The sequence below is a fragment of the Solea senegalensis genome, linkage group LG8, assembly GCF_019176455.1.
Source record: "Solea senegalensis isolate Sse05_10M linkage group LG8, IFAPA_SoseM_1, whole genome shotgun sequence".
In the NCBI taxonomy this organism is placed as follows: Eukaryota; Metazoa; Chordata; class Actinopteri; order Pleuronectiformes; family Soleidae; genus Solea; species Solea senegalensis.
The window spans coordinates 27,243,435-27,257,964 of record NC_058028.1 but is presented as its reverse complement, the minus strand read 5'-3'; the positions used below and the strand labels follow the sequence as shown (position 1 = coordinate 27,257,964).

Sequence of the window (14,530 nt, the reverse complement as noted above, 5' to 3'; positions counted from 1 at the left end):
ATTTATTTTAAAAACGTTTAACTTTATCACTCTCTTTTTTTATCAATTCGTGCATTTTAGTCTATTTTCTGAACCATTATGAACCATAGTATTGTCATTACAGGAGATCAGTGATGGAAATCAAGAACTTTGAACTGTGGAGGGCAGCATTACACCTTTCAGTGTACAGCCTGACAAAGACTACTTAAAGAAATAAGCTCTATATAAATAATGTGACTGCTTGAAATTACACAGGACTTTACGTTCCACCGTCTCCTCACTGCACCAGGTCACACCAGGACCTGTTTTTAACATAAATCTCGATTACACCTGACTAGATTTATGTTTTAGAATGCATAATGCATGTTCGTGTGTTGCTGTACAATGTTTACATCAAAGTGTTTTCCAAAATCTCGTTTACTTTCGTGTTTCGAAATCGGACACTTATTTTGAAGGGTTAAAAATCAGCATTATCCGGTTTACAGCTCCCTGTCACTGTCCAACGTGACGCAGCTGAGAGTCTGGCGACGTGGTTCCTCAACATCCTGCAGCGCTTCCTGTAGCAGCTGCAGTGGCAGAACAGGTTCCACCTGTCCAGGTACTGCGCTGCAAACACAACAAAAAAACAAGGCTGTGACATGTTAAAAAACAGTGAAGAGGACATTAAAGGGATAGTTCAGAGTGCATTCCATTTGCATCGGAAGTTGGAACTGGGACTCCAACCGAGTTTACCATGTTTCAGTTGAGAAGGCGGAGGAAAAAAACAGTTTGTGGTACAATCAGGTTGCTCCGAGTTTCTGACAGACAGACAGACAGATATTTGATTTCTAACTAGGGATGGGAGTTTTTTGTCGACAAAACGACAGGGGCTCACCTCGACAAAAATCTGGAAAAAAGGTTGAAATGTCGGGAGGCGGGGCATGTGGGATTTTGAATTGCATTTTGTCTTTCAAGTGATGACATTGCCTGTCCAAATAAACATCATAAAGTGCACATCAATGATCCACGGTGGAAATAAATAAATAATACGTAGGTTAACATATTGATTTGATCTGAAATGAGGCAGAAATGAGTTGACCTAGAGGATCTGTGCAGCTGCTGTGTTCCATAACAACATATTATGTTGATCAGACTGCTGCTACAATGAATAATGATCAGTATAGATAGTTGCTTCGCGTGGATTATTGATATTTAGCTGCGGGTGTGGATGACACATCTCTGTCACCTATTTTACTCTCACTGCTGTTTGATTTTATTTGTGATGAGTTCAGTGTCATTGATCTCTTTTTGTTTCGTTTAGTTGTTGGTCACTTCTTTGATGGTCAGTATTGGACATTACAGCCATGTTTTTAAACCTAAAATTAAATAAAGTAGTACAGTGTAGAATATTTACCACCCTCCACGCTGCTGCTTTAAAATAAATAAATAAATAAAACATAGACAATAGAAATGGAAACACATTTCACATGTTTGAAAAGGAGTAGGCAGAAGTAGAAACTCATTTATAGACTAATGTACTTTATCACGCCCCCAAATATGTACACAGTATTTTATACAGTTCTCAGTACAACACAAGAATATGTCTGGTTTCTATTACCATCCTGTTCCTCATCCTTTTATTTATTTTGTATTTTCATTTCAACTGACTTGTGTTTTTACTCTTCGTTAATTCATCTGTTGGATTGTTCCATAATTTAACCCTGAGATTGAAACACACACACACTGTATTTTTAAATGTAGTTTCCCTCTTAAATGATGCGCCCCTTGTCTCTCAGGAGCAGCAGCGTGAAGCTCTCCTGTGTCGGGAATGCCCCATGACCTCACAACCAGTGAGACTCAAATGATGCATCAAATATCATCATGAAACTATTTCTGAATAATAAATAATTGACTCTTAACTTGTGTGTGACAATATGATAACGACAATGTTTTCAACCTGACTTCAGTTTCACTGAAAAATAAAAAATGATGTATCTTCTTAATAAAAAAACTCACAAATATCGTTTTCTAAATCAGTTCTAGTTTCTTTGTTTTCTTGACGTTTGAGCAAACACTCAATCTATTAATAATATTACATTTTTTTATTTGTAAATAAAACAATTATTCATGTTTTTCATATATTATTAGAATTTAAGGATAGTTCATTTAAAACCAAGGTTCCAATGTAAATATCATCATATTCATGAAAGGTTTTCCTATGTTATACTGCATTGTTGATGAATTATTGAACCCTTTATTTTTCTTATTTTTATTTTATTTTATTTCTACATGTAAATGAAGGCAGCAGGGATTTTGGTTGGTCAGTGTTCAAACTTATTGCTGGAGGGAGTTCATTTATTCATCTTATTTTCTCTCGTAAATTGTCTAATTGTATGAAAGCCTGTTTCCACCACTTCAAACATGAAACATTTCATGACTGCAATAGTGTAGCTTGTATCCATGGAGACGTATGTGCCCCTCACACTGGTGAACAACTGTGATTGAGATCTTTGAACTGTAGAGGGCAGCATTACACCTCTCAGTGTGCATCATTAGACGGTGTAGTCGAAGAAGAAGAAGAAGCAACTGTAATAGCAACTGTATGCTTTTGTAAAGGGCTTTTATTTTGAATTACAGAGTGCATATTTCATCTCCTGCCACTTCTGTGTATAAAATATTGATGTGAAAAACAGTGAAACTTTTCTGTTTCACTCACTATATAAAACGATTATTGACCACAGATTGGTCTAGTCACATGTACAGGCAGACATTTTCATCCCTACTAATTAACCTGTAAGATGAAGGAAGGCTTCATCATACATATATATGTATATATATATATGCACACATATATATATATATATATATATATATGCAGTGGATATAAAAAGTCTACACTCCCCTGTTCAAATGCTAGGTTTTTGGCCTGTAAAAAAATGACATCAAGATAAATAATTTCACCTTTTTTTTCCACCTTTAATGTGACCTATAACCTGTACAACACAATTGAAAAACAAACAGAAATCTTTCAGTGAGGTGACGTAAAAATAAACACCTGAGATAATGTGGTTGCATAAGTGTGCACACCCTTTTATAACTGGGAATGCTGCTGTGTTCAGATTTAACCAATTACATTCAAACTCATGTTCAATGATCAACCCCAAATAAAGTTCAGCACAAGCCATGGTCTGCAGAGAGCTTCCAACGCATCAGAGGGATCTCATTATTCAAAGATATCAGTCAGGTGAAGGCTACAAAAGAATTTCCAAGGAATTAAATATACTGTGGAACACAGTGAAGACCGTCATCATGAAGTGGAGAAAATATGGCACAACAGTGACATCAATAAGAACAGGACCAAAATTGACGATAAGACAAGAAGAAAACTAGTCAGTGAGGCCGACAGCAACACTGAAAGTACTGGCTGTGAAGTACATGTGACAACAATCTCCCGTCTTCTTCATATGTCTGGGCTCTGGGGTAGGGTGGCAAGACGGAAGCCTTATCTTACAAAGAAAAACATCCAAGCCCGGCTTAATTTTGCAAAAAGACATCTGAAATCTCCCAAACGCATGTGGGAAAATGTGATATGGTCTGATGAAACCAAGACTGAACTTTCTGGACATAATTCCAAAAGGTCAATTGGTGCAAAAACAACACTGCTCATCACCTGCAGTGAAGCATGGTGGTGGCAGCATCATGCTTTGGGGCTGTTTTCCTTCAGCTGGAAGTGGGGCCTTAGTCAGGGTGGAGGGAATTATGAACAGTTCCAAATACCAGTCAGTGTTAGAGAGGAACTTCATCTTCCAGCACAACAATGACCTAAAGCACACATCTAAATCAACAAAAGAATGGCTTCACCGGAATAAGATTGAGGCTTTGGAATGGCCCAGCCAGAGTCCAGACCTGAATCCCATCCAACATCTGTGGGGTGATCTGAAGAGGGCTGTGCACAGGAGATGCTCTCACAATCTGTCACATTTGGAGCGGTTTTGCAAAGAAGAGTGGGCAAATATTGCCACATCAGCATGTGCCACGCTGATAGACTCCTACTAAAAAAGACTGAGTGCTGTAATAAAAGCCAAAGGTGCTGCAACAAAGTATTAGTTTAAGTGTGTCCATATTTATTCAACCAGGTTATTTTAAGTTTTTTATTTTATATTTTCCCCTTTAAAGGTTTCAGTTTGTTTTTCAGTTGCATTGTACAGGTTATAGGTCACATTAAAGGTGGAAGAAGTTTTTTTTACAGGACAAAAACCTGGCATTTGAACAGGTGTGTGTAGACTTTTTATATCCACTGTATATATACACTCAGTATAACTATAGTTTATTGCATTTATGACATTTAAGAACTACAAAAATACAACTTATATTGCTATTTTTACCTGAATAAATGAAGAAGAAAACACTGGACACAGAACTATGTACACATCTGTGAGTCTTTGTGGGAAATTAATACAATAAAAAACCTACTTTGAAATAAATAAAACTATATTTGGAATGTATGTAGTTCATGATGACTTTATTTAAGTGTTGGGAATGGCTTCCCATGTTTTAAACACTAGATAATATAGAGAATTTTAATATTACATTTGATGTAGACATAGGATATGTTGCATATTTTAGTTATAAAAAAAACTTTATTTGTTTTCCTCGCTACAGGGAGCCACTGCTGAGGGCCTGAAGACCACATGTGGGTCTAGAGCCCCAGGTTGCAGACCCCTGCCCTAGTTAACATGGTCAGGATTCTGGTGATCTCACAACTAAGACCTCAAACCACCAGTCCGTCAAAAAGCTACACATAATCCCATCTGTGTCTGAAGAACTTTGTCCAAATAAAGTCACACATTTCATGTGAGAGAAAATGTCCGTGGTTTATTACAAGTGTCCACAGTCACAGTATAAATAGACAGTTTGGTTGCAGGCGAGCGCTGTTCCCATGTTATTATGCCTTCTTGAACACTTGGTGGCAGACTTTGTCGAGTGCAGTGAGTTCCTGAAAGAGGAGACGCAGACCTTTACACACACAAGTCCACATGTCTCTCTCAGTTGCATAATCAGGCTGCGCTTTAATCTGTGTTTCTTCACACAGTGATTCATTAACCTTTATTGTTATTGAACAATAAAAGAGAGTCATTAGTCTGATCAAACTGCAGGCTGTTCTGGGTCTAATACTGCTGTGTCTCTCACCAGGTGTAGCATGTCTCCCTCGATCCACTGTTTCCAGCCACGGTTTTCCTTCTCCCCCCTCTGAACACACACCAGCTTGTCTCCATCCCAGTTCACCAATGTCTGTTAAGTCAAACACACACAAAAAAAAACAACGATCAAAACATCGACCATGATTCGATCTGGCTATCAGCATCATCATCATCATCATCATCATCAAAACCAGGAACTAGTCCCACCATGACTTTCCTGCCGTCCAGGGCCTTTGCGTGCTCCTCAAACTCCTGTCCCACCGTGAAGTTGACCTCGTAGTTTCTGAAGGTGCTCAGCGTCTTTGTCTCAAACTTGTCTCCGTCCTGGACGATGATTTTGGTCTGATGCAGATGGACAGCAATCTTTCTGGTGGCAAAGTCGATGTCTGCAAAACACAGGATGTGAATGGATCGTGTCAAGGGTCGCACGGTGAAGCCCGTCACACAATTTAGGCTTATGCCAGAAAGACTGTTCACCATTCACTGTCTTGTCATCATACGTTTACCCATCTAAAATGAGTTTTTGAGCCGTTTCCATGAGGATGTAGAAGTTCAGCAGAGGGCTGGACAGACCAGGAGCCACCGCCTGATCCAGACCGTCTTATCTTTCATTGAATGAAGTGACTGAAGGAGTGAATCGATATTTATTTGGCACAATAAAAGAGCATGGAAGGGTAACTTGGCCTGATTGCAGCTTGATGAGGAAAGTACGCATTCTTCGTGATCTTTCTCCATTAGTCTCACTCCTCCTCCTCCTCCTCTCTCTCACTCTCCTTCTAGATTATCCCTCATAATTCATCCCTGTTGTTACTGATACATGTAGTCACACTCTCCCCCTTTTAAAGCATTAGATGTCTGCGTTCAACTCACCAAGGGCTTTCATGACGTCCTCAAAGTTCTCATTGCTCACCATCTCCCAGCGACCGCTGTAGTCTACAGGCATTTTGGAGTGGAGCGTGGAAGAAGTTTGCCTTTAGAGTTAGCTTTTTGCACTGAGACACACTGTTCAGTGGGCCCTGCCCTTTGTATATATACAGTGTGTGTGTGTGTGTGTGTGTGTGTAGGCCAAAGGACAGGGTCCGCCTGATAATTCTCTCAGCACAGTCTCTGCGTGCATTTGTTCGTACATCATAAAGTTCAAGCTTGAATGCGTTACGTGCATCGTGAGGCCAGTTCTTCTAAACGCTCTCTTAGCTGCACTCGTGTGTAGATTCTGCACTTGCTCCCCGTGTCTGCTTCTGTGTGCACATTGATTTTGAAGCACTTAAAAGAGCCTGCTGTCTCATTTCCTCTGCTTCATCAATTACTCATTCCAGTGGAGGGGGAGAGAGGGAGAGAGGAGAGTGCCAATTCCTTTGCAGGGGGAAGGGATTTTCAAATCCAGTCCAGTGCTATTACAATCCATTAGGAACTTCATTTGTGAAGAAGCATCATGATGTAAAATGCATTTATATCACAGCAAAGTCCCCAGAACAGCTTATCGCTTATCATCACCATTATTATTGTTTTGTAATTAAAAAAATCGATATCAGTAACTGTATAAACTTGTAACCTGATACAGTTGTTGTGTATCTGCTGCTGGTCTCCCTCTCTCTCTTCTGTCTCTACCTCATCTCCCTCTTGTCCTTTCTCTCCCCCCTTTCTGTCCCCCACCTCTCCTCTGTCCCCCATTTTTCCTTTCACCCCAACCAGTCGAGGCAGATGACCGCACATCTCTGAGCCTGGTTCTGTCAGAGATTTCTTCTTCTCTCCACTGATGCCTAGTGTTTGCTCATTGTGTGAACTGTTGTGTTTCTCTGCTCTCCTTGATGTTGTCTATGTACAGACCTGAGATCATGTATGTTATGATTTGGCGCTATACAAATAACATTGAATTGAATTGAACAGTGATTATATAGATTTGACATTAAAGGGGCCGTTATATGAAAGTGTGGTTGTAAAGTCAGCCCTGTCTGTGCTGTGTGTGACCCTGGACACGGAGGCTCACACCCAGCCAGCATGTCCCCCATAAGTGTGGGGGTAAGTCCCCATATGTGGACCCCATAAGGTTTATATAAGGATCCCAAGCGGGTTTGTCCGTGGTTTCCATAATTTGAAAGATGCCATCTTTAATCCAATTCCCACTTACTACCGACTTTGTACCCAGGTACAAAATGCTAAATGGGTAAGGGGCGGGGCCACCACAGAAACATGCACAAACTCGGGCAGCCCGTGGCAAAGTGCAAAGGGAACTTGACTTGCAACCGGAGGGTCACCGGTTCAAATCCCCCACCTGGCCAAACAGGGCTGGAGTACCCCTGAGCAAGGTACCCAACCCCCAATGCTCCCCGGGCACTACTCAGTGTGGCAGCCCACTGCTCCTAACTCTAGCATGGGTCAAATGCAGAGGAATACTTTCCCTAAAATGTAATACTTGGGACCCTTATGGCGCTTTTCCATGATACAGTTCAAGAACTGCTCGACTCGAGATGTTGTTTTAATTTATCTACAGTTCAGCCATTTTTGGTTGACATCACCTCACCGTAGAGTCAAGTCGATTTAACCCTTATGTTGCCCACAGAGGGAGGCCTCACCTGAATCCTCATCCAATATGTCTGCCAATGTATCTCTCCGTCAGACAGCATTTTCTGACTGAATTCAAAGTTTATAAAACATTCTCATTCTCGCACGTTTACACCCTTGCACACAGGAGTCAAAGGTCCACTGCTGCGGCCTGTGTCATGGTTTATCAAGGTTGATAAGGCGTCTTTATCTATAAGTGACAGTCGAAGTGAGTTGAACTGTCTCTATGTCTCATTTCCTTTCATCATCATCATTTCAATGTGGTTTTGTCATGTTTTCCTAAAAATGCACACATGGAAAAAAGAAAGAAAAAACTAATATACACAGAGTTCATGTCACACAGAACCATCCAGTGAAGGACAGTAGAAATGTGCAGCAAAGTTTAAGCTGCACAAATCAGTATATTTATGCAGTTTGCATGGGGTCACCTCTAGTGAGGAGTCAATAAATGAACACTGTTACATTTTATACCGTGTAATCCACTCATTCATCATTTAACTTTAGACTTTTAGTCCTACCATTATGTTACATTTGATTTGATATTTAGTCAGCTGTAACCTGACGAGACACAAACTGAAGATGAGAATATGGATCAAACTTAAGTGAGAAGCAAGTGGAATTGTCATTTTTTATGAAGATTCATTTAAACTCACCCACCACTGGTATATGAAATGGCCCGTTGACAGTAGCTATGGGCGAGTGAAGATGATGGCGAGCACCTGTGCAGGTCTCGTACACGCTGTTTTGGAGGGAGCAGATGTGACTTCATCAGCATTTGCCAGTGCCAGTGCAGCTCTCACACCTCTTGCAAACGCATCGCTTGAACAGACTGGAAGCCCCTGAAATTCAAACTGAAGTCAAACCATTTATGAGTTCAGACATTAAAGGGGACATCAGTCAGTCAGTCATCATCTAACCACTTTATCCTCCACCAGAGGGTCGCGGGGGGTGCTGTGCCAATCTCAGCTTCATCGGGCGATAGGCGGGGTACACCCTGGACAGTTCGCCAGTCCATCGCAGGGCCACACACAGCTAGAGACAAACAACCATTCACTCTCACATTCACTCCTACGGTCAATTTAGAGTGTCCAATTTACCTATTCCCCACATTGCATGTTTTTGGACTGTGGGAGGAAGCCGGAGTACCCGGAGAGAACCCACGCACACACGGGGAGAACATGCAAACTCCATGCAGAAAGGCCCTTGTTTCAACCGGGGCTCGAACCCGGGTCTTCTCGCTGCAAGGCGAGAGTGCTAACCACTACACCACCGTGTGGCCCATTAAAGGGGACATATTATGCAAAATCAACTTTTTAACCATTTTAATACTTATATTTGGGACTCTGGAGGCCCTACCAGTCGCCAAAGTGTGGAAAAAGAATACTCAGTCATGTTTTTGTGGTCCCCCTTAGTGTAAGTATAGGCGATAAAACACTCCATGTTGAATTCCCTGCGCTTATGACGGCAGCATGCGCATTTCACCGCGAATGTTACCGCCCCACCAGTAAGTTTACTTCCGAGCTCCACCTTAGCTCCACCTTGTCCCTGCGAGAGTGCAGGCGAGGGAGGAAGAGCGGTATTATGTCAACGCGAAGGGACAAGTGTGCTGTTGGTGGCTGCACAGTGGAGCACAGTGTTTTACAGAGGATTTTATATATGAAGCTAATGTGCCGGATAAAGTCAGCAAACGTGTGTTCGCACCACTTCGCATCAGCCTGCGGCCATCGGTTGCTGTATTTAGTCAGCGACGTACAAACACACACATTGTTAAGAAAAGGTCACATAGAGGTCATAACTGACCATTCTGACACGTCCTAATTAAAAATATTTGTTCAGTACGTCCTCCATGACCGGAGCACAGACTCAGTCTGATACAATCACATAAAGCAGCTGTTTATGCAGCTCGCCACTGACGATCAGCGGTGGCGATCAGCGGTGGCGAGGTCTCCGGAGCACAGTCACCGGTCTGATACAGTAACATACAGCGGCAGTTTATGCAGCTCGCCGCTGGCGATCAGCGGTGGCGATCAGCAGTGCTGTTCATAAGTGTTTTTAACTGATTTACAGTTCGGCACTGTTCGGCTCGATCCTTATGTAGGACGTCTCTTCCTGTGACGGCACTCTCGCTGTTTTCTGCGCACGCTGCCATGTTGATATTGTCAGAGAACTAGTGGAGGGAGGGGGAGACGAATAGAGCTGTAAAGCGCTGTAAAGAGGACAAATCAGAAACCCCCTGGAAGAAGTGGGTGTGTGTTTGCCTGTGTCTCATTTGCATATAAAGGGACCATGCATGAAAACCGAGCGTTCTGAAAGGGGCGGGTTTAGCAGGGTTATTGAACTGCTATGATTCTTCATCCTTATGGTATTTTGACCAAAGCATGTCACTGACATGTTCATTTGGACACCAGGGAACTATTTTAATGGGGGAAATAGGGTATAATATGTCCCCTTTAAAAGACATTTACACAGTATATAATTGACCTGGTACATTCCAGTGGTGACGGCTTGTGTGTGAAGTCTTCCCGTCTGTTCTTCCAGCTGCTGTGGTAAAACAAGAGTCCCCCCAGCATGATGTCGCCGTCCTTCAACAGCTGAGGGTTCTCTGGATCTCCTCTCTGTCGGCACAGCAGCTCCTCAGCCACAGAGAAAGACGCCACTGACAGCAGCTGTAAAAGTGCCCACCCTTGTTCTGGGCGTCTGTATCAGGTAGTTTGGAGAAATACATCTTATACAGACAGTGCATGTTAAAAGTCCCAATAATTGGGTTTTCTTAATGTCACATAAACATGTTAGTCTGACCAAAATCGAGCTAGTCTTAGACGGACTAACATACCTGGATAATGGGATTCATAGCCCGAATACTCCTGCTTAGTCAGACTGGAGGGGGCTGACAGGGGGCAGTAACGTATTGTGTCACTTCCTGTGCTTCCACTGGTGTTATGCTGTGTGTCTCCTGCGCTCTCTGCGATTTTCTATCTACTGGAACGATCGATTGATCTAACTGAAAAAACACTTGTTTTATTACTAATACTATTGCTAAGACAAATACTTTCACCTTCTACTTTTGCTTAAACTCTATCGTCTATGTAGATCACGTACGGTGTTTCTTTCTTTGCTAGCGTAAAGTTAGCTTAGCAGCGATGGCTTCTCTCTCTCCCTCTCCTTCTCCTGCTCTCTCCTGTGTTGTGTGCCACATGTTTAGTTACTCCTCTGCCTCCTTTAGCGATAAAAGTACTTGTAAAAAATGTAGCTTACTGGCTAGGGTGGAGGCGAGGCTTAGTGACGTAGAAACTCAGCTCCGCACCATAGAAGCTAAATCAGTTAGCCAGTCCCAAGTAGTCGGTGCGGACCACATAGCATTAGCTCCCTCAGCAGCTCCCATGCAGCCGGGAGACAAACAGGACAGCTGGGTGACTCGTGTTAAGCCTAAGAGTCCTGTCCACCACCAACCTGTTCACACCTCAAACAAGTTTTCCCCTCTCAGCACCACACACACACACAGACTGAGAAACCAACCCTGGTAATTGGTGACTCCATCCTGAGGAACGTGAAAATAGCGACGCCAGCGACCACAGTCAGGTGTTTTCCCGGGGCCAGAGCGGGCGACATAGAGTCTTATCTGAAACTGCTGGCTACAGATAATCGTAAATCCAGTAAAGTTATTATTCACGTCGGCAGTAATGACACCAGATTACGCCAATCGGAGGTCACCAAAGTTAATGTTAAGTCTGTGTGTAGGTATGCACAATCTATGTCTGACAACGTAATCTTCTCTGGTCCTTTGCCCAATGTAACCAGTGATGACATGTATAGCCGCATGTCGTCATTCAATCGCTGGCTGTCGAGGTGGTGTCCAGAAAACAACATTGGGTTTTTAGATAACTGGCAAAACTTCTGGGGGAAACCTGGTCTCATGAGGAGAGACGGCGTCCATCCCACTTTGGATGGAGCAGCTCTCTTATCTAGCAGCTTAGGGCATTTTATTAGAAACCCATGACAATCCAGAGTTGAGACCAGGACACAGAGTTGCAGTCTTTCATGCTTCTCTGTGCTTCTTTTCGAGCAGTCACCTATTAAAAACCCCATAGAGACTGTGTCTGCCCCTCGACCTACTAAAGTAAAAACTAAAGTAAATAAAGTAAATAAACCAATAACAAACAGAAGAGGAGTTAGACATTCTAACTTAATAAAGATTAATACCAACAATAAAATAGAGTCAAATAATACCACTTTTAAATGTGGACTATTAAATATAAGGTCTCTCTCCTCAAAATCTGTTTTAATAAATGATCTTATCTCTGACAATTGTATTGATTTATTCTGTGTAACTGAAACTTGGTTACATGAAGACGATTACGTCAGTCTAAATGAATCAACTCCACCCACTCATGCTAATACCCATATTCCTAGAAGCTCAGGCCGAGGAGGAGGAGTAGCAGCCATTTTTAATACTAGATTATTAATCAATCCCAAGCCCAAACCAGGATATTCATTGTTCGAAAGCCTTATTCTTAATCTATCTCATCCTAGTTGTAAATCACAGAAACCAATTATAATAGTCACAGTTTATCGTCCACCTGCACCTTATTCAGAGTTTCTATCAGAGTTCTCTGAGTTCTTATCTGAGTTGGTGCTTAAAACAGATCAAATCATAATTGTAGGGGATTTCAACATCCATGTAGATGTTGACCGTGATAGTCTTAGCTGCGCATTTAACTCGCTGTTGGAATCAATAGGTTTTATTCAACACGTTAATAAACCAACTCATTGCCTTAATCACACCCTCGACCTTGTTTTAACTTATGGTATTGATATTGATAACTTAAACATAGTTCCTCAAAACCCTCTCCTTACTGATCATTATTTACTCCCATTTAATTGTACAATGATGAACTACAATAACATAAATAAGAAATACTGTCTGATAATAATATTAATACATTCAAAGAGACAGTGCAACCTTTATTTAACTCGGTGCCATATGTCAGTACATCTGAAGGTACCTTTTGTGATTTTACTCCCGCCCTCATAGATAACCTTGTTGATAGTACAGCAGCCTCACTGCGTACTACATTAGATCGTGTTGCCCCTCTGAAAAAGAAAGTGGTGAATCAGATGAGACGAGCACCATGGTTTAACTCCAATACTCGTGCTCTTAAACAGACGTTACGTAGATTAGAAAGAAAATGGCGTTCCAGTAACCTAGAGGAACTTCATATAGCCTGGAAAGATGGTTTTGTAGCTTACAAAAAAGCCCTACACAAAGCTAGAGTTGCCTATTATTCTTCTCTAATTGAAGAAAATAAGAATAATCATAGATTTCTTTTCAGCACTGTAGCCAGGCTGACACAGAGCCACAGCTCCACTGAACCATCTATTCCTTTAACACTGAGCAGTGATGACTTTATCAACGTCTTTGTGAATAAAATAACATCAATTAGAGAAAAAATGGATCATCTCCTCCCTCATATTGGGACTGACTCATCTTCTAGCACAAGAGCTTTAGAAGCACCAGGTGCACAGTTAGACAGTTTCTCAGATCACCAAAAAAAAGTCAGCCATTTAATAGCTATCATATTGAAGCATTGAAGCATAATTAAAAGCTTCTAAATGTTTCAATTGAGGTCAAAATTTAAATAAAAGCTTCTTCTACTAAAACACGACGAGACGTAAATGGACGTAAATGTTAATCCGTCAATTAAAACCTCTAAATTCCTTGGTCCGTGTTTCAAGACGGGTCAGGTCAGTTGCGGCATCACCGCTGACCCCTGGTGCCTGATTAACGTGGACCGCTCCCCCCTTCGCTGTAAACGCTGTAAACCACCTTCACCCTGAGCCTTTCTACTAAACTAAAACTTATAGAAATGACTAAAATGTGACAAAAACTAATAAGCATTTTAGTCCTAAGACTAAATCTAGAATGGCTGCCAAAAGCAAACACTGGCTTAATACTCCACCTTCACGCATGCGCTGTCCACGCACACCCAACTCACTTCTGGGCGTGCGGTTCCAAAATCTGGGCTGTGCGTTGAGCAATGATGACACAAATCACTTCAGGAGAAATTATTGATAATTTTATTCTATTCAGTAACATGTTTTTCTCATGCAGTTTTATGCAAACTGCCACACCCTTTGAGACTAGCCTACCACAGAAACTATACCTAAATTAAATAAGCTATCTCCTTCGATTCTATTTTATTCAAGTTTATTTTATTATTATCACTATTACTATTATCAATATTATTTTCCCAACTTTTAATCTGGATTATAAATGTTTCCCTGTTTTTTCTTTCCAAATATTCTACATATAATGTCTGTCCAGACTATACTCTAAGAACATTTCTATTTATTTATTTTTTAACAATGCATCCACTATAATGAACAAATCCCTAATAAAATGTGCTATTTTGCTCGTCACTGTAAAGGACCATCTCTCTCTCAGCAGCCCTTCTGGCTTCACAGCCTGCAATGACCTCATGTCAAAAACAAACTTTTCCTCCTCAACACAAGCTCTGAAGACTGAGTTTATAGTCCAAATTTAAATTTGACTAAATCCCAATTGTAAATATATGTCGAAGAAATCCTAATTTTAACACTTTCTTCTTTTTAACTTAAGTTTTATAATTTCTATGCTCAATTTTCACTTAGTAGAAGAATACCATGTCTTACAGTTTCTTTCCAAATCTGGCACGGTATATTCAACTCACTGTTGTTACTTATTAGCTGAAATTTCTTTCTTTTTTTTTAAATTTTAAATTTTTCTTCAGAGCTTCAATACCAAAAAGTAATTACAACTTTGTGGTATCATC

At 41.2% G+C, this 14,530-nt stretch overlaps 1 protein-coding gene across 1 annotated transcript; it reads right to left on the bottom strand.

Moving 5' to 3' along the window:
- Positions 1-4,813: 4,813 nt before the first annotated feature.
- On the bottom strand, positions 4,814-6,172 carry rbp2a (retinol binding protein 2a, cellular). Its single transcript, XM_044031535.1, has 4 exons — positions 6,030-6,172; positions 5,367-5,545; positions 5,149-5,250; positions 4,814-4,954 (listed from the first exon to the last, which is right to left on the bottom strand). Exons 1-4 carry the CDS (start codon positions 6,100-6,102, stop codon positions 4,904-4,906), a joined length of 405 nt encoding a protein of 134 aa, XP_043887470.1. The 5' UTR covers positions 6,103-6,172; the 3' UTR covers positions 4,814-4,903.
- Positions 6,173-14,530: the final 8,358 nt, after the last annotated feature.